Source organism: Dipodomys spectabilis, unplaced genomic scaffold (genome assembly GCF_019054845.1).
Source record: "Dipodomys spectabilis isolate Male_0828 unplaced genomic scaffold, ASM1905484v1 ptg000042l, whole genome shotgun sequence".
Lineage (NCBI taxonomy): Eukaryota > Metazoa > Chordata > Mammalia > Rodentia > Heteromyidae > Dipodomys > Dipodomys spectabilis.
This window is the reverse complement of record NW_024870719.1, coordinates 6256606-6275231: the sequence shown is the minus strand read 5'-3', so window position 1 is coordinate 6275231 and position 18626 is coordinate 6256606. Positions and strand designations below refer to the sequence as shown.

Sequence of the window (18626 nt, the reverse complement as noted above, 5' to 3'; positions counted from 1 at the left end):
ATGGGTCAGGGGTGATTGATGAAACAGGTTAGACCAGAAAGAACTGTTTGCAGGCTGAGCCCTGCCCTGCATTTTCTGCTAGGGTTCTCACAGTACTGTGACCATTAGCAGACTTAACTGCTATTAATGTTCTCCTTATGCAGATTCAGTGATTGCATCAGGATCAGAAACATCCTCCAGCTTCTAAGTTTGAGGGCAGTCTGGTTGAATGCCTTCTTACACCAGAGGCACACTACCAGTGAAGGCCTGGCCATGGGCAAATATCTGTAGGAGCTCTGAAAGTACAAAACTCAGTCAAGCCAAAGTTATTTTCTCTAGTGGGACAAAGCCTAGACCTTCCTTAGTGGGACAAAGCCTAGACCCTTGAGTGTTTCAACGCTTCACTTGCATTGCACAGCTGATATCCCACCTCCCAGCTATCTGTATCCCTCCACTTTCTTCTACAGTACAACCCACACTTCCCATCATGTAGACTTCTGTCCATGATTCTTCATCCAAGTCACAACCAAAATCCTGACCTCACACTGATTCTTAGGATAGCCTTCATTTACCCAGGGGTGGAAATGTGCTTTGGATCTTGGAGATCAAAAAATACAGAGGCTTCTGCTCTTTACAAGTGAAGTATTTGAACATAAGACTTATCTTAAAATGATTTCCTGACATGTGACCATACAAAAGTCAAAGGTACTTGAGATCCACACATGAAAAGAACTTCAAGGTGTCTCAATAAAAAAGAAGGATCTCACAAGAACGTCTTAGTAAAGATCTATTTGAGTATAATAAGTTAAAACAGAGAGAAATAGGGGAAAAAAAAGTCCCATGCAGGAAATGGGAGTTAAAGACTCAAAGTGGTAGTTTTTATCAATAGCCTTTATACTTTTTTGAGCTAGGAAAATACATATGTGGTCTTGTCTGCTGGCAACCCCAACCATCAGACAGATTTGCATTCATAGATTAGTTCTAGTTTCCACATATGATAAAACACACATGTCCTTTCTTTCTCTGGGCTTGACTTCACTTAACATAATTTTGTCCAGGTCTATCCAAATGATGTAATAACATTCTTTCTAATAGATTAAATTCTGTGTGTGTGTGTGTGTGTGTGTGTGTGTGTGTGTGTGTGTGTGTGTGTGTGTGTGTGTGTGTGTGTGTGTGTGTGTGTGTGTGTGTGTGTGTGTGTGTGTGTGTATTCCACATCTTCTTGATCCATTCATCCATGGTAAATAGTGCAGTGCACTTTTTTTTTGAAAAGGCATTTTCAAAGTTTGAAGGCTTGACAGCAGATTGGTAAACAATGAAGTCCTAGTCCTAAAATAAATTTAGCTTTGTTCCCAACAAAAAAGTACTTACTTTTGGTTCTTACGTTAGTCTCTAGTCGGCTCTGTGCTGCTAAGTCCTCCTTAACTACATATGGAGGGACATAAATCTTAAAAGTTGGCAGCTATGTGGATAAAGATATACATTGGTAAATGTAGTAAATATTACATTTGAAATGTAGCCAGTACGTACGTGTAGATCTATAGAGTTTAAGGCTTTTTCTTTTTTTGTGCTTCTGAGGATCAGCTGCTGGGCCTCGTACATGCTGGACAAGTGTTACACTCACCACTGTGCTAAGCTTCATCCTTTTCCCACTGTTTTTTTTTTCCCCACTGTTTTGTTTTATTGTTGTTTCATTTTTTAAAAATAGTCCTGTAGGACTGTATGCTTGTGTCAGTGTTTCTGATAGTTTGTCCTTAACCTTTGAGAATCCAAGTGCTTCTTCTCCCAGAAAGTACATCTATACCATTTCTAAGTTAAACAACATTGACATTGAAAAGTAAAAGGTAAAGAGTAGCAGATGTAGCTCAAACGTTAGCACGTAACTAGTGTGCTGAGCTGGATCCTCACCACTACAAGGAGAAACAGAAGTACCGTGTAGTAGGCATGGCTTTGTTGGTAGAGTGCTAGCCAGTGAGCAAAGTGTTAGGTACCATATTGAGTCTTGGTCTCAGACCTAAACAAAAAAATAAATGTTCAGATTGTAAGAATATCATGTTCATGATGGAACAGACATGATCAGGGTATATTGGGGGGCAGGGAGGGGGCAGTTAGGAATAACACTACTTTTCATTCTCTTTCCAAATCTTAACTTTTAACTTCTGTAACTCAGCTTAAATTTACATAAATGAAGACAATCAATGAAAAACTTAAACTCATCATTCCAAGATCAGTTACTTTGTATAAACTTAAAGTTGAAAATGTTGTTCTCATTAATAGCATTAATACTAAAAATCTTAGAAACTCTGAGAAAATTAGATAAACTAATAATGTAGGGATATGCTGCAACTGTTGAATTTCAAGACATAACCCCAAAATATGGTTGATAATTTAAGCAAAAATGACAAATAAGTTTTTTGTTTTCTTTTGTTTTTAATTTATGGGAAAAAATGGTTACTACACTGTAGAGTAATCCATAGCTTTTTAAGTCATTACTTTGTGTCTTCTTGTGTCTTAACTGAACACTTTTTTCACTGTTGGTTTTTTGTTTTGTTGTGCTAGATATTGAACCCATGGCCTTGTACATACTAGGAAAATTTTCTATCACTGACCTACATTCCCAACCCAATTCACTCATAGTTAAGGGTTACTCAGTGATTTTTGTTTTATAAATTTTCACCACAATTGAAATACAGAACATTTTCTGTCAGTCTGAAAGGTCCTCTCCAAGTGGTCTGAATTCATGTAGTTTTCTCATGCGCAAAATAGAAATTTCTAGCTCCCTTTCCTTACTACCTCAAGAAGGATATTGAGGGTAAAAGAAAAAATAATGGGAAAGTGTTCTATGGACAAAAAGTGTCATTGGAAGGCACTTTGTATTTCAGCTAATTAGATCAGGAAAATATGTGTGATCCAATTTACTATGTTGCCTTGAGAAATGAGGAACACTTCTTTAGTTTTATAGTGAAGCATGCAGACATTACTAGTCCTCATAAATCATACTATGGTCTTTGGTTATACTTGAGATTGGTCCTTTTAATTACCTGATTTACATAAGAAGAGGAAATATTAGGCATAGAAAGTCTCAAATGTTAATTGGCTCATAATTGATTGAAAATTTTTTCATACAAGGAAAAAAAAGTTCCTTCATGTCCCTTTGCAGTTACCTCCGTCACAGGTCCTAAGGAGCCACTGATGGAGCATTGTGATCTAAATTTTTTAAGCTTATTCTAGAAAATTCCATAAATGGAATCATACAATAAATATGATCATTAATGGTGCTTTTGCTATAAATCCAGATTATAATACACATAAGTATTCCATTCTTTTTATTGCTATGGAGTTTTCTGTTGTGTGAGTCTTTTCATGATTAGTTTGTTCTCTAGCTCAATATCTGGATTATTCCCAGTTTTGTCCTCTTATGAATGTAGTTGCTTTGAACTTTTGCATAAGTTCTTTATATACATGTGTGCTCTCATTTCTCTTGAGTAAATGCCTGGAATTGGCTCATATCCTAAATGTATCTTCATAACTACTTTGGGTGGTATGCAAGAGTATACAAGTGTGTTAACTGAAATATGGTAGATTAAAGGGAGACCTCAAATAATGTAATTCCTCAGAAAGGCAAAATCAAAGTTCAGCAAAATAAAACACCAGGAAGCAGGTGGAGTCAAGGGGAAAGTGGTAACCAGTGAAGAGAAGAGGCAGAAAATGCAGTCAAGAATCCAATGTATACCCTACAAAATTAAGAAGTGGGTAGGTAAGCAATGGGTAAGAATGTTAAAAGGGGTGACATTGATCAAGATATATTGTTTTCATAGACTTCTTTGTTAAATGACAGCCTCTTTGTACAACTACTTGAAGATACTGAAAAGAAAAAAGCAAATAGCATTCATTTTTATTGATCATATGTTAGCCAAAAGAAAAAAAAATAGCCCAAAAGCATAGATGTATCTTTTTTCCCCCCTGGTCCTGGAGCTTGAACTCAGGGCCTGGGCCCTGTCCTTGAGCCTCTCTGTGCTAAAGGCTAGTGCTCTACCACTTGAGCCACAGTGCCACTTTTGGCTTTTTCTGTTTTTGTGGTACTGAGGAATCGAATCCAGGGCTTCATGCATGCTAGGCAAGCATTCTACCATTAAGCCACATTCTCAGCCCCATAGATGTATCTTTAATGTTTTAGAAAATTTTAGTGCTTGCCTATTACTCATGAGGCAAGAATTAATCCCCAGTGGAGACAAGAAGAAGGAAGGAAAGGAAATCACTAAACTATTTTCAAAGTGTGTCCCTTTGCATTCCCAGAAGTGAGAGTTCTAGTTGCTTCTTATCTTCAATAACAATTGCCAATCTTTTTAATTTTAGACCTTGCTTATGTGTGCGAGTAGTTATCTCATTGAAGTTTTAATTTTCATTTCCCTGATGTCAGAAATAGCATCTTTTCAGTGTGCAATTTTATTCATTTTTTTCATGAATATATCTATAAATGTTACCCATATTTTCATTAGCTAGTTGGTCTTACAAAGTAATAAGAATTCTTTATATAGCCAGCCATGAGTGGTTCACATCTGTAATCCTAGCAAGTTAACCAGCTGAGATATGAGAATCATGGTTTCGCCTGGATAGTCAGATCCTTGAAACTCTTATCTTCTAGTTGGAGATAAGAGGTTACTTGGAAAATTTTACCTCCAATTAGGTTGATGGGAGGTATGGCTCAATTTTTTGCTTACTGGATTTGAGTGAAGAGAAAGTGAGCATTCAAGGCCTTCAGTTCAAGTCCTAGTACTAGGACCAATAAAAAAAGAATTCTTTCTATATTTTGAGTTCTTTTTCCCTGATGCTTTTCACTTATTTTTTAGAATGTTTTATGCAAATTACTTTGTAACTGACAAATGGGACAGTATTGCTTCTTCCTGTGTCTTTGATTGATAAGTACTTATGGAGTATTTTGTGTGTGTGTGTGTGTCTGTCTGTCTGTCTGTGTGTCTATGTATGTAACCATGTCCATGACTTAGAGCTTGAACTCAGAACCTAGGCACTGTCCCCTAGCTTCTGTGCCTAAGGCTAACATTCTACTACTTTAGCCATAGCTCTACTTCCAGTGTTTTGACAGTTACCTGGGGATAAGCATCTCATGGACTTTCATAGCAGGCCAACACAATCCTCAGATCTCAGCCACCTGAGTAGCTGGGGTTACAGGCATGAACTATCAATGTCCAGCTGAGTACTTTTTTGGGGGGGGGGTCCGGTCATGGGACCTGAACTCTGGGCCTGAGCGCTGTCCCTCAGCTCTTCAGCTCAAGGCTAGCGCTCTACCACTTGAGCCACAGTGCCACTTCCTGCTTTTGTTCTTTTGGCTTATGTGGTGCTGAGGAATCGAACCTAAGGCCTCATGCATGCAAGGCAAGCACTCTACCACTGAGCCACCTTCCCAGCCCTAGCTGAGTGTATTTTTAATACCTGGTTTAAGTTCCTTGTTAATTCCTTCATCTTTTTCATTTTCCTTGCAGTTGGAGTCACTTTTCCCTTTATGAGATAATTTTTTTATTGCATGCCAATATTATTTCTTTTATATTATCAAAAAGTCTTGGATTTTTGTTTTGTTGTACTCCATTAAAGAATATCAGACTTTGGTCTCATACTTAATTTATGTGAAATCAGACCTTTTTGTTTTCAAGCTGTTAGGATAACCCCAAAATATCTTTGAGCTATATCTTTACTAAGGCATGGTTTTGTGTATTGCAGAAAATTTATATAATTTATGTAAATGTATACATATTTATCTATAAATAGTTTATAATATACTCAAAGAAATTTGTATATGTTTATATATATTTGGGGGTTAAGATATATTTATATATACATATATAAATAGCATTTGTAACTCTTTTTTCCATATTGGTGAGCACTTTTAGTGAAGTATGCAGTTAAATATCAGGATTTTTTTTTTTTTTTGGTCCGGTTGTGGGGCCTGAACTCTGGGCCTGGGCGCTGTCCCTCAGCTCTTCAGCTCAAGGCTAGCGCTCTACCACTTGAGCCACAGCGCCACTTCCTCAGGATTTTTATTTTTATGTAGTCAAAATTTCCTTTTTGACTCATTCTTTTATTTCTAAGCTTAGAATGTTTTAACTGTTCTTAAATTTACCTTAAGCTGAACATGTGCAAAAACACTACCTCGTTACTTCACCTCTGCATGCATCCAAAAACCCTCTAGTTGCTTATTTATAATAATCTCTGTACCCGTGAATAGCTTGACCATATACACAATCTTACCATCCAGAAATAATAGGAATTATTCTTGCCACTCTCATTCCTACCTCAGGTAGAGAATCCAACACCCATTTGTAACCATTTTCCTTTCTTAGTAGGTAGATACAGTGCTGGTAGCTCATGCCTGTTAGCTGCTTGGTGGTGCTAAGATCTGAAGATCTGTTTCAGTACAGCTGGCACCAAACAAATTTGAGAGAATCTTCTTTTTTACAATGTCGCTCCTTGCCTTGCTGAATCTGAGAGACTCTATTCCAATTAATCAGCAAGAAGCTAGGAGTGGTAGAACCTCAGTCTTGATCAAAACCAAGTAAGAATGAGAGAGGTCCTAAATTCAAGCTCCAATATTGGCACTCTCCCACCCCCCAAAAAAGTGTGTATATGGCTATATATGTGTGTGTGTATGCACGTACATATGTACATGGAGGCTTCCAAGAGTTGTCTCCAAGCCTGTAATCCTAGCTACTCAGGAGGCTGAGACTTGAGGATCAAGGTTCAAAGCCAGCCCAGGCAGGAAGTTCTGTGAGACTCTTATCTTCAGTTAACCACTACAAAACCGGAAGTGGTACTGTGGCTCAAGTGGTAGAGGACTAATCTTGAGCTGAAGAGCTGATGGACAGCGCCTAGGCCCAGAGTTCAAACCCCATGACAGACAAATGAAAAAAGAATTCTCTCCATCTCTATCACTAACAACTCACTTTAATACTACATTTTCTTTTCATTTTGGTTCTACCCTCCTTATAGGCTGCTGTATTGCTATAATACCTTTCAGATACAAATTTAATTATGTTATACTTTGCTTGAAACCATTTTGGACCATGTCATTGATGCAAAGGCAAAAAACATTTTTTTTGACAGAATGTTGTCTATGTTTATAGCCTTTTTTATTTTATATTTCCTCTTTCTCTCTTAACTCTGAACTGCTGATTATTCAGCTCCCTTCTCGTCTAGGTACCCTTCATTCCCTGCCATGTACTCTTTCTCCTGTTTAACTCCTGCTTACCCTTAAGACATATTTTCATATGTGTGGGAGAAGTATTCTCTGGGAGTATTTGTTTGAAATAATTACATGTATTACTGAGTATTCCTTAACCTAACTCTTAAGAATTATCAGATTTTCAGTAAAATTACGGTTATTGACATGGGATATATTATCAAAAAATGATATTTTTCTTTTTTTTCATATTGATGGTTTCTTTAATTTTATTGTAAAGGTGATGTATAGAGGTGTTACAGTTATATAAGGTATTGAGTACATTTCTTTTTGAACAGTGTTATCCCCTCCCTCATTTTCTCCCATTCCCCCCACTTTCATTCCCCCCACGTTGTAAAGTTAATTTCCAACATAGAGTCTAGTGAGTAACACTGTTGACTTTGTTCACCCTTTGTCCTACCACTTCTGAGATTCCCCTTCCCTTCCCCAAGTCAGATAAACTTATATACAAGACAAAAGGTACAGAAATCAAAAACAGTGACAACATGGAATAAACCAAAATAGAAAAAAAAAAAGAAAAGAAAAAAATAACTGCAAACAGTATACTAAAAAAATAACACTTGGGCTAGGAAGGTGGCTCAGTGGTAGAGAGCTTGCCTTGCATGCATGAAACCCTGGGTTTGATTCCTCAGCACCACATAAGCAAAAAGAAAAAAGCTGGAGGTAGAGCTGTGGCTCAAGTGGTAGAGCACTAGCCTTGAGCTGAAGAGCTGAGGGACAGTGCCCAGGCCCAGAGTTCAGGCCCCACAACTGGACCCAAAAAAAATTAAATAAATAAATGCTGTATCCTCCTATAGGAGAGATCCCTTTATTAGCGTGTAACATCCTTCTTTGTCTCACTAATTTTAATTTGAAGTCTACTTTATCTGATATTAGAATTGCAAATCCTGCCTTTTTTATGGAGGGCCATTACTTCATAGATTTTATTCTAGCCTTTCAGAATATATTTTGTTTTTTGTGGACAAGGTATTACTCTTGAAGACATCACATAGATGGGTCTTGCTTTTTTTCTTCTTTTTCTTCATATTTTTTTTGTGTGAAAATACCGTACAGAGGGGTTACAATTACATGGGCAAGATAATGAGTACATTTCTTATCAAGCATTGTTGCCTCCTTTGTTTCCCCTTCCCATCCCTTCCCATCCCCCCCTCCCCACCCCTGCGCCAAAGTTGTTAAGTTCGTTTTTCAAACATCGGTTTTGTACATCTCATTGTTGTAATGGGTCCACCTTCCCCTCCACAGTTTATACCAACATCAAATACAGTGAAAACAGGGGTTCTACCATGGGGGAGGGACATACAAAGCAACAAAGAAATACTTTATAAATACGTTAAAAATAATAGCAAGAAAGAAAAAACATTTGAATCCTTATCTTGGGGTTTATTTCGCCTAACATCAACTTACCTGACCGTTTCTGCTTGTTTCAGACATATACTAATTATTGCAAATAAGGGAAACCATGGGACCTATGTTTCTTTGGGTCCCGCTTACTTCACTTAATATAATTTTTTCCAAGTCTTTCCATATCCTAACAAATGGGGCAATGTCATTCTTTCTTGTGGAGGCATAGAATTCCATTGTGTATATATACCACATTTTCTTGATCCATTCATCTACTGAGGGGCATCTGGGTTGGTTCCATATCTTAGCTATGGTAAATAATGCTGCAATAAACATAATTGTGCTGGTACTAGCCATAAAAGAAATGCAAATAAAAACAACATTGAGATAATACCTCACCCCAGTTAGAATGGCTATAATCAAGAACTCTAATAACAGATGCTGGAAGGGATGTGGCCAGAAGGGAACCCTACTGCATTGTTGGTGGGAGTGTAAACTTGTTCAACCACTTTGGAAAGTAGTGTGGAGGTTCCTCAAAAGACTCCACATAGAGCTCCCCTATGACCCAGCAATCCCACTTTTGGGAATTTACCTGAATGATCACAAACAAGACCATACTAAAACTACCAGCACAACTATGTTTATTGGATCTTGCTTTTTGATCCACCTAGTCAGTCTATGTCATTTAATTGAAGAGTTAAGTCCATTAGTCTTGAGAGTTAGGACTAAGAGGTGTTTGGTATTTCCTGCCATGTTACTTACCTTCTTAGGGATTGTGCCTCATCAATTTTTACTATATTCATCTGATTCTTTGGTTAGGGTCCATTTCTCTGCCAATATCGTGTTCTTGTTGGTTTTCTATGTGTAGTAAGCCTTTAAGTATCTCCTGTGTTGTTTGGTTCTGCCCATTGGGAAACAAAAGCAAATCCAGTACCACAGCAGAACACAATTTTAAGACAAAAACTAACCCAGAGCCCTGTAATTGCACAGACTTTTAGAGGTTCAAAATCATAGATAGGTATTCCCCTATCTGCCTCTCCTTTTCTTTGTTTGGGGAGGGATATTGATATTCAGGAGTGGAGCTTATATATAATTGTAGCCAAAAGGATAACAAGATGAGCCACTAAGACGCAGTCAAAATAGACACAAATACAAACTAACTCACAGACAAGGAACAATGGACTAAAGAAAAGGAAGGACAGGAGGACCAGAATTAAAGGAAAACCGGTTAAAGTCGAATTTAAAGAAAAATTAAGATGATATAGCGAAAAATAGAGGGAAGAGCAAATAAGTATAGAGGAAGGGAGCAGAAGGAAGAGAATTAAAACATAGATTCAAAAAAACCAAAGTTTAAAAAAAGAAAAAATATATAATAATTTAAAATACTAAGATGGGTAGATAAATAGAAAATTAAGTAATCAAAAATATAGCTGAAATTAACTATGCACCCAATTAAGAAAGAAGCTTAGTAATCACTGTAGACTGTATATCTAGGACTAAACAGAGCAGCAATAATGAAGAAAAAAATCTCCAATTTGTTTGTGGGATCTTGAGTCTCCCCGTGTTCACTATTCAGCTTGGTAGAGTCTGTTTCCTTACAGCTTTCTTTGTGGCTTAATTGAATTCAGAAGCCTTCTTGATATGGGTATGGCTGTTACCTAGATTCCCATACTCAGGCCTGTGTGATCCTAACTTGGACAGATGAGTTCTCAAACCAGTTTGAGAGGACCGAAAAAAGTTCTACCTTACAAACTTGGAGTCTTTGTATGCCTCTTCCCAGCCTTAGCTTAGTGAGAGGGGAAATTTGCTTTGTGTGGTAGAGCAGGAAGAAAGTAGCTGTTTTCTGTTGCTTAGAATCTCTGCAAGAGAGTTTGTGTGTGTGTCTGGAATCAGGGGCTTTCCCCAGAGGAGCTAGCTTCTGAGACCCTCCTTTTAGTCCAGCCTGAAACTGTCCTCAGCTTTTACAGTCTGTCCAGTTTTTTTCCCAGTGAGATTTTACAGGCTTTTGGTTTTGTAATTCCAGAGTGCCTAGCTAGCTACAGATTGAGCTGCAATATGTCTGGGGTGTTGAGTTTGCCTTTGTTCTGCTGACAAGAGGCTGCCTCCCCAGCCCCTACTCCCTTGGAAGCTACCTCTCCCTGGACACGTCTTTTGTTTTCCCCCAGAAAGGGAGGTGCAAGGGTATCCGATTGCTTTGCCCTCTTGAAAAATGTTGCCACTTCTTCAGCCCATGCTACTGGCCAGCTGCTGTGGCAGGCTCTATGTCAGTTTCAAAGATGGCATTTGTCTTGGGTGGAGGAAGGTTTCCTTCCAGATGCTATTCTCGGGGAGGGAGGATGTCTTTTGTGGGGTGTTTTGGACTATCCATGATGTGGCAACTTGTTTCTGTGTTTCACTTACTGAAATCTTTTCATCACTTGTGGTTTAAACATTTTATCCATAATTTTTGTGCTATAAATGTACTCTATTTCCATCTAGTGGTTACTATTTTTACTCACTTTTTCTACTTCACTTAATATTTTGCTATTAGTAAAGCATGTTATACTTAAATTGATATAAAAATAACTTTACATAAATTTTCACCCTTACTATTACATTTCATCATAAAATTAGAGAAGAGGACTGGGAAGGTGGCTCAGTGGTAGAGCGCTTGCCTTGCATGCATGAGGCCCTGGGTTCAATTCCACAGCACCACATAAGTAGAAAAAGCCAGAAGTGGTGGTGTGACACAGGTGGTATAGTGCATGCCTTGAACTGAAGAACTTAAAGACAGTGCCCAGGCCTAGAGTTCAGGCCCCACAACCGACCAACAAAAAAAAAAAAAAATCAGAGAAGATTTTAGTCAGTATTTCTTAATTAAAAGATAGCTTCAGGGTTGTGTCTCACTTTAGAGTATTTGTTAAGTAGTTTGAGAAACTTGTATATCATAATTAATATCTATGTAGAGCTTAGAACTGATATAGTTCCTCAAATGTCATCTTGTTACTAATAGTTCCTCATATATCATCTTGTTACTAATCCCTAAGCTGTACAAGTTAGCTATAGTTATTACTGGTGAAAAGTTGAGTCTCGGCTTTACGAGGTTTTGTCACTGCCATAGAAGCAGTGAATTTCTGAACCAATCTTTACACCGAGGTTATCTTCCGCTAATGCTTATACCTCTTCTATTCATGTGATTTTATTGTATGCAGCACTCTGGATGTTCTTATTTAGATTCTAAGGTGGAAACTTTTCTAGAATATTCCTTTTGCATATTTTTACTGTGTCAATATTTATATTTTAGGTATTAATCATTTAAAGAGCCATTTTAAATATTTTTTCTTATAGAAACCTCCAGAAGTTTAGTCTTTTCGGAGACATAAGCGTACTACAACAACAAGGAAGTTTGTCAAATACATACCTCAGCAAGGTGGACCCAGATGGCAAAAAAATTAAACAGTAAGTTACATAGTGAGCAGTGCATTATATTAATAATCATTCTTGTTTTTTTCTGAAAAAAATTATACAATCAAGAGTAATAATCCTTGTTTTCAAAAATGGACATATGTTTATCCTAGAAATTTCTCTTTATTTACCTCCCCACTATTTCTGAGTTTGAACTGAGAATCACTCTTGCTTTCTTGCCCCCTGGTGATGTTCTACCACTTGAGCCATGCTTCCATGTTGGCTTTTTGCTGGGTAGTTGAAATGGAGTCTGTCTGATTTTTCTGGTTAGACTGGCTTCAAACCTCATTCCTCAGAGTCTCAGCTGATAGCTAGGATTACAGGCATAAACACCAATGCCCAGTTATATCCTGGAAATGTCTTAACAATGCAGTGCTGTGGTCAGTCAGTAAATTATTGGTATAAGGTTCCAAGGAGACCATCTCTGAGGAAAATCATAAGTGCTCAGGTAGTTATACTGTGGATTCAGTGTTGTACTGTGGATGCTTGATCTATTTGTCCCATGCCACTCAACTTGATCTGAAGACAGACGGCCTTTTAAAAATCGCAATTTATATATATATATATATAGAGAGAGAGAGAGAGAGAGAGAAGATATATATGATATATATGTAATATGTATATAATATATATGTTTTATATATATATATATGTTATATATATGGAGACAGATAGTCTCCATGCTGTGGTAAACATCCAAATCCATGCTGTGTAGTAGTTTATAACCTATATTCAATAATTATATACTGAGTTTCTGTTATATAAGATACAAATTTTCATTCAAATACTTGTTTTCAGACACACTGCTAAACAGTATGCACCAGTCTTTAGAAATAACTGGTCCATAAACATTAAACTAGAAGTGTGATGAAAACAAATCTTAATTTTTTAACTTTATTGCTTAAATTAAGCATATTACATTTCCTTTTTGGCTTAGGATTATCACTTTTACCTGGCCTTTGGAACATCATTTGTTTTTTGAGTCATATTTTCACAAAATTAAGGAGAGGGAAATACTCAGCAGATGTTGTATACACAAGAATATAAAATTTTTGTTTTTGAAATCTCTTGATCTTTATTCTTTTTACCACATGACCAAAAGCACGTAATAATTATAAAGTGGCCTTACTATATATTACATTTCACATTATAATCTTTAAGACAAATCAAGTGACTTGCTAGATTATTGCTATTTAAAACTTTTTTTCTTTTTTTTGCCAGTCCTGGGGCTGCTTGAACTGAGGGCTTAGCACTGTACCTGAGTTTATTTGCTCAAGGCTAGCACTCTATGACATGAGCTACAGTGCCACTTTTTCTGTTTATGTGGTACTCAGAAATCAGACCCAGGGCTTCATACATACTAGGCAAACACTACCACTAAGCCACATTCCCAGTCCCAAAATAATTATTTTTTTGTACCTACCTTTGCAGTAATGTAAGTTAGTTGTATATCAGTTTTCTCTACTGTAATAGTGTTTCTTTGGTTAAGAAACATTTCTGTATATTTAATGTGTTGCATATATCTTGTTCATTATATTTTAATATGAATTTAAGGGTATTTATTGTGGGCGTAATAGAAACAATGAATTGGTTGAATATTGTATGCCATTTATTTTTAAAGTCAGTGTTAAAAAATTTGAGCTAAGTTTTGGTGCAATCATTATGGCATGTTTTCCTTGTAGAATTCAGCAGCTGTTTGAAGAAATACTGAGTAATAGTAGGCAACTGAAATGGCTGTCCTGTGGGTTTATGCTGGAAATAGTAACGGCAACGTCCCTGTCATCTCTCTCTAATTCTATTGCCCACACCATGGAGCACCTGAGTCTACTGGACAACAACATTCCTGGTAACAGCACCCTCATCACTGCAGTGGAGCTAGAGCGATTTATGAGTCTGCGCTCACTCGCCCTGGATTTCTGTGACTTTACAGCTGAGATGGCAAGAGTCTTATCTGATAGCAACCACGTGCCTTTGCAGCGACTGTCTCTCCTAGTCCACAATGTTTCTGTGATGCACAAGTCCCTGGACAACATGCCAAATGATGAGCACTGGAAAGCCCTGTCACGGAAGAGCCCCAGCTTTCGGGTCTATATGATGGCATTTGATATCAAGAGTGAAGATATGTTAAAGATTCTGAAACCCAGTATACCACTAGAGAGGATTCATTTTGACAGCTACATCACCTGTGTGTCAGGGGCTATTGTAGATCTTATATCCAGGCAATATGATAAATTCCTTACTCATTTTATATTAATGAATGATGTGATTGACACATCTGGCTTTCCAGATCTTAGTGACAACCGAAATGAAGATCCTTTGGTTTTATTAGCATGGAAATGCACAAAGCTCTCTCTTTTGGCAATTCATGGTATGTGATTTTACTATAATTTAATATTGGCATTACACCTAAAATAGTTTATGCTAGAATATATCATTTACAAAGGTAAAGTCATACCTCAACCCTGAGTGTCCTATTCCAGCATCCATACTGATTTTTTTTCCCTTTACATGTGGTATTTCACAAAAATGACATTTGAAATTAAGAAAACACACATGTCTAACCTGTAGTGAATGTATTTCCTATAAATCACAAAAACTCTTAAAACCTTAACACAGAAGAGAAAATGAAATTTCTTTTATGGTCACAGCCTAATCATTCATACTCTTTAACTTTGATATGTTCATTGGCATGATATTTTTCAAATGATCCATTGATTAGGTACATGTTTTCTTTGTTTTTTTGGTTTTGTACTGGCACTGAAGCTTGAATTTAGGGTCTCACGTTTGGCTTTTTTGCTCACAGCTGCCACTCTACCACTTGCGCCATGCCTCCACTTCTAACTTTTTGCTGGATATTTGAAGAGAAAGATATCTTGAATTTGTTTGCCCAGCTGGCTCTAAACCACAATTCTTACATTCCATTTTTACATTTTTGGTGAGGGAATGGGGGTATCTTTTCAGGTATTGCCTTATCCTCTGGCCAATTATCAGCAAGAATCAATGTCAGATTATTTAAACTAATGTAAGCTTGTATGATGTGAAGTATAGGTAAAACTCCCCAACTATCCACTCCCCTTTATTCCTTCCCAGATTTCACATAACTTCATTACTCTGGAATTGATGTTGAATGTTCCCATGACTGTTCACTATGGACAGTTCTTCTCTTCCCAGTTTATACCGTCATCTCAAAACTTTGGGGTGTGAAACACCATAGTTATTTTTTCACAAGTGAAAAATGTCAGCGTGCTGTTGTTGATAAATACATTTGTATGAAATAAAAATCTGTTCCTAGTGATAAATCACTATCCAAAGCTATGAACTTTATTTACATGTACACACTTGAAATTTAAAATGAATGAACTATCAGGACAAGATTACTGTTCACTGCCTACAGTGGTAGTCTTGCAGATAGTATCAAGCTTCTAGCCTTTCCCAGCCCCCAGACTACACAGTCATGCCTCTCTTTCCAATTTCAGCACTTTTAAAAGGAAGAAGACCAAAATAGTGAAATAGAAATTTAAAGTTTGTTGAGAAGTTTGGACCGACTAGAATTTCATTGCAAGGAAATGACAGTGTTGTCTTCTGCTTACTTTTCAGGTTACACAGTGTGGGCACACAACCTCATTGCCATTGCTCGTCTTCGTGGCTCTGACCTAAGAGTGCTTGAAGTCACCGAAGAAAGTATTGATTTTGACCAAGGTGAACTGGCTGACCAGGATGTAGACCCCGTGCATAACCTCATTGAGCAGGTATCCCTGGGCCTCAGTCAACCTTGGCATGCAGTCATGGACATCGAATCACTCAGTGTCTTCACTGAACCAAACCGTCATTTTTACAGAGAGATGCAAAACTTCAGCGAAGACATTTAACTTTTTTTTAATGTACAATTCCTGTGGTTACATATGCAAGTAGGGTCCTATTATGTTTTTTTCAGTAGTGTGACTTAATCCCTTTGTGCTGTGTTTAATCAGTATTAGCTTTATAGAATTATATATATTCTATTTCTTGATCAAAGAACATAGTCGGGTATTGGTTAAGAAGTTCAAAGTGACACTGTATAGGGCTTTCACGGTTAATGGAATTGTTACCATCCCTTAAGGATACAACCGAAGATTGTCTGAGGTTGCTGGCTAACTTTGTTTTTCACTGAGTTACTCTGCCTTTTGGACGTTTTTATTCTTTATGTGTCAGAATTCAGAGCTCAGGAGCCAAAATATTTTTATACGTATATATATATATATATATCCATAGCCTGGTGGATTTGTATGCAATGCACTGTATCTATGTATTCCAGTAGCATTTCATTAATTTTAATTTGGAATAGACAGGGAGATAAGATCCCAAATGAGTTATTTTGACAGAAAGCCAAGAGTCTAACTTCATTATCTATATAATAACTGATATCACCAATTACCATTCTGAATTTCATATAGTACTAGGTTAGAATATTGCTTAATCTTTTTTTAAAAAATACATTTACATAAACATGAATATTCAAATTGTTAGATTATTTTTTAAACTATCTGACATAATTTTATTTATCAATCACATTATACTTTCAAGTTAGCTTTTTAGCCCAGATTTCACATAGTAGAGGAAAAAGGAACTTATATTCCAGGATAAAACCTCATAAACAAAATCACAGTACAGAGTTGTAAACATACATGCTTGCAAACAAACATTAGTCGTGAAATCCCTAGCAACAAGTCACTGGATTTTTCTCTGTCAGCACGCATGTCAGCTGCCAAAGAATAGACTTTAAATGAAGAAGTGCCCACATGCTGGCAGGGGCGGGCCCACTCTGGCCAGCCAGATACTGCTAGATTGTAATATTTAAGGTCGAATTTCGACCTGTGGTACACAGCTGTGCTGTGGCTCAGTCAGCAACCTCAGAACTCTGAAAAAAAAATTAAAAAACAAGAAAAAAGAAAAAAAAACATGCACCTGTTTCACTGTGAATAGTGAATGTAAAGGAAAGGAAGGAAAAACTGAAAGCTTGTTCTATCACAGGTATGAGCTGCTATGCTACATGAAGAACATTCCATGAAGTATGTTTTAAAACCTTGTTATATCTGAGAGGCTTTAAAAGCCAATTTAACTGTTCAGGGCAACCGCGGTACAGACGTGGTCTCTGTGAGACTTCCACCTGACCCCAGTTTTAAGTGGTACGAATGTTGTGCATTTAATGTTAAAGGACAGTCTGCAATAATAAAGTAAGTAGCCAACACAGGTGCCCAGCAGTGCTGAGACCTGGCTGCTCTATTGTAAGCTTTGGAAACACAATTTATGCAACAGATGTCCAGATATGATTCTATTTATGGAAAAAGTTTCTATGTTTTACAAATGGTTTTACCATCTTCTATTAAATGACCTTTTGACAGGTGTGCACTGTTTTGTCTCCAGTGAGCACATACCATGCGGGTTTTATATGTACATCAGTAGTGTGAATCCACTGGCACAGTGTGTGCAGATGCCAGCTGTGGGGAGATTTTATCTTGTACATGTGATCAGATAAAATAACTCCTGACAGAAACTGTAAGGAAACCAGCTGAATGTTTGACCTGATGACTGATGTTGTGTGGTTTATGTTAAATGTATATTCTTTTAATCAATGAATAAAGCATTAAAAAGTGACCATTGAAATCCAGTTTATTGTATATGAAGCATGAAAACCTTGAGTATTAAATAAACTGTGATAATCTTTGATTTTGTATAATCATGTCAGCTGATACTGCATTTTGGTGCAGCAAAGCTAAAATAGTTTAGACGTTTTTAGTTTTTAAAAAGTAATGACTGCCGGGCGCTGGTGGCTCACACCTGTAATCCTAGTTATTCAGGAGGCTGAGATCTGAGGATCGCAGTTCAAACCCAGCCCAGGCAGGAGAGGCCGTGAGACTGTTATCTCCAATAAACCACCAGAAAATCGGAAGTGGTGCTGTAGCTGAGGAGGTAGAGTGCTTGCTTTGAGCTGAAGAGCTGAGGGACAGCTCCCAGTCCAAGTTCAAGCCCCACAACCAACAAAAAAAAAAAATCTTTAAGTAATGACAAAGCCTTTGTTAGTCCAAAATCCCAATGTAGTGCACACTTAGAACACATCATTGATCAATTTTTTAATTCCTATACCACAGGCACAAATATTTAGATATGCCAGTAGTAACTTCACAAAGCCCTTTATTGCTCTAGTTGGATGTGATCACTATTTTTGGTTCTTGAGACACACCACTCTCCTGACAGCAAAGAAAACAGCTTTTTTTCTGTTTTTCCTTCCCTAATTCACACCGATTGGCTTAGGCATTGCTTCCTGGGGTATTCAAAAAGAATTGTCCGTATATCTACTGATTCCTTATTTCTTGGACATAAGTACTTGAATGTATTAAAATCTACCTAGACTATAGGAAGAACAGTCTATCAGATAAGATGCAGGTCATGCAGATGAAGGTCGGGGGTAGCACTTAAAGCTCAATGTCTTCTGAATTCTGGCTAACACTGCACCAACTCCTTTTCACTTCAGCTTCCTCATCTTTGATGTGAGAATTGGACTGGGTTATCTAGAAATTCTCAGCTCCTGTGAGCCTCATAATAGCTTATGAAAATAAAAGATCACCCTTGA

At 37.2% G+C, this 18626-nt stretch overlaps 1 protein-coding gene across 1 annotated transcript in view; it reads left to right on the top strand.

The window, feature by feature from the left end:
* Nucleotides 1-17650, top strand: part of Fbxo33 (F-box protein 33) — a 34895-nt gene extending 17245 nt beyond the window's left edge. Inside the window, exons 2-4 of the mRNA XM_042677859.1 lie at nucleotides 11900-12010; nucleotides 13699-14384; nucleotides 15614-17650. Of these exons, the coding sequence (XP_042533793.1) occupies nucleotides 11900-12010; nucleotides 13699-14384; nucleotides 15614-15885 (1069 nt within the window). The 3' untranslated portion in view covers nucleotides 15886-17650. The remainder of the gene's footprint in view (nucleotides 1-11899; nucleotides 12011-13698; nucleotides 14385-15613) is intronic.
* Nucleotides 17651-18626: the final 976 nt, after the last annotated feature.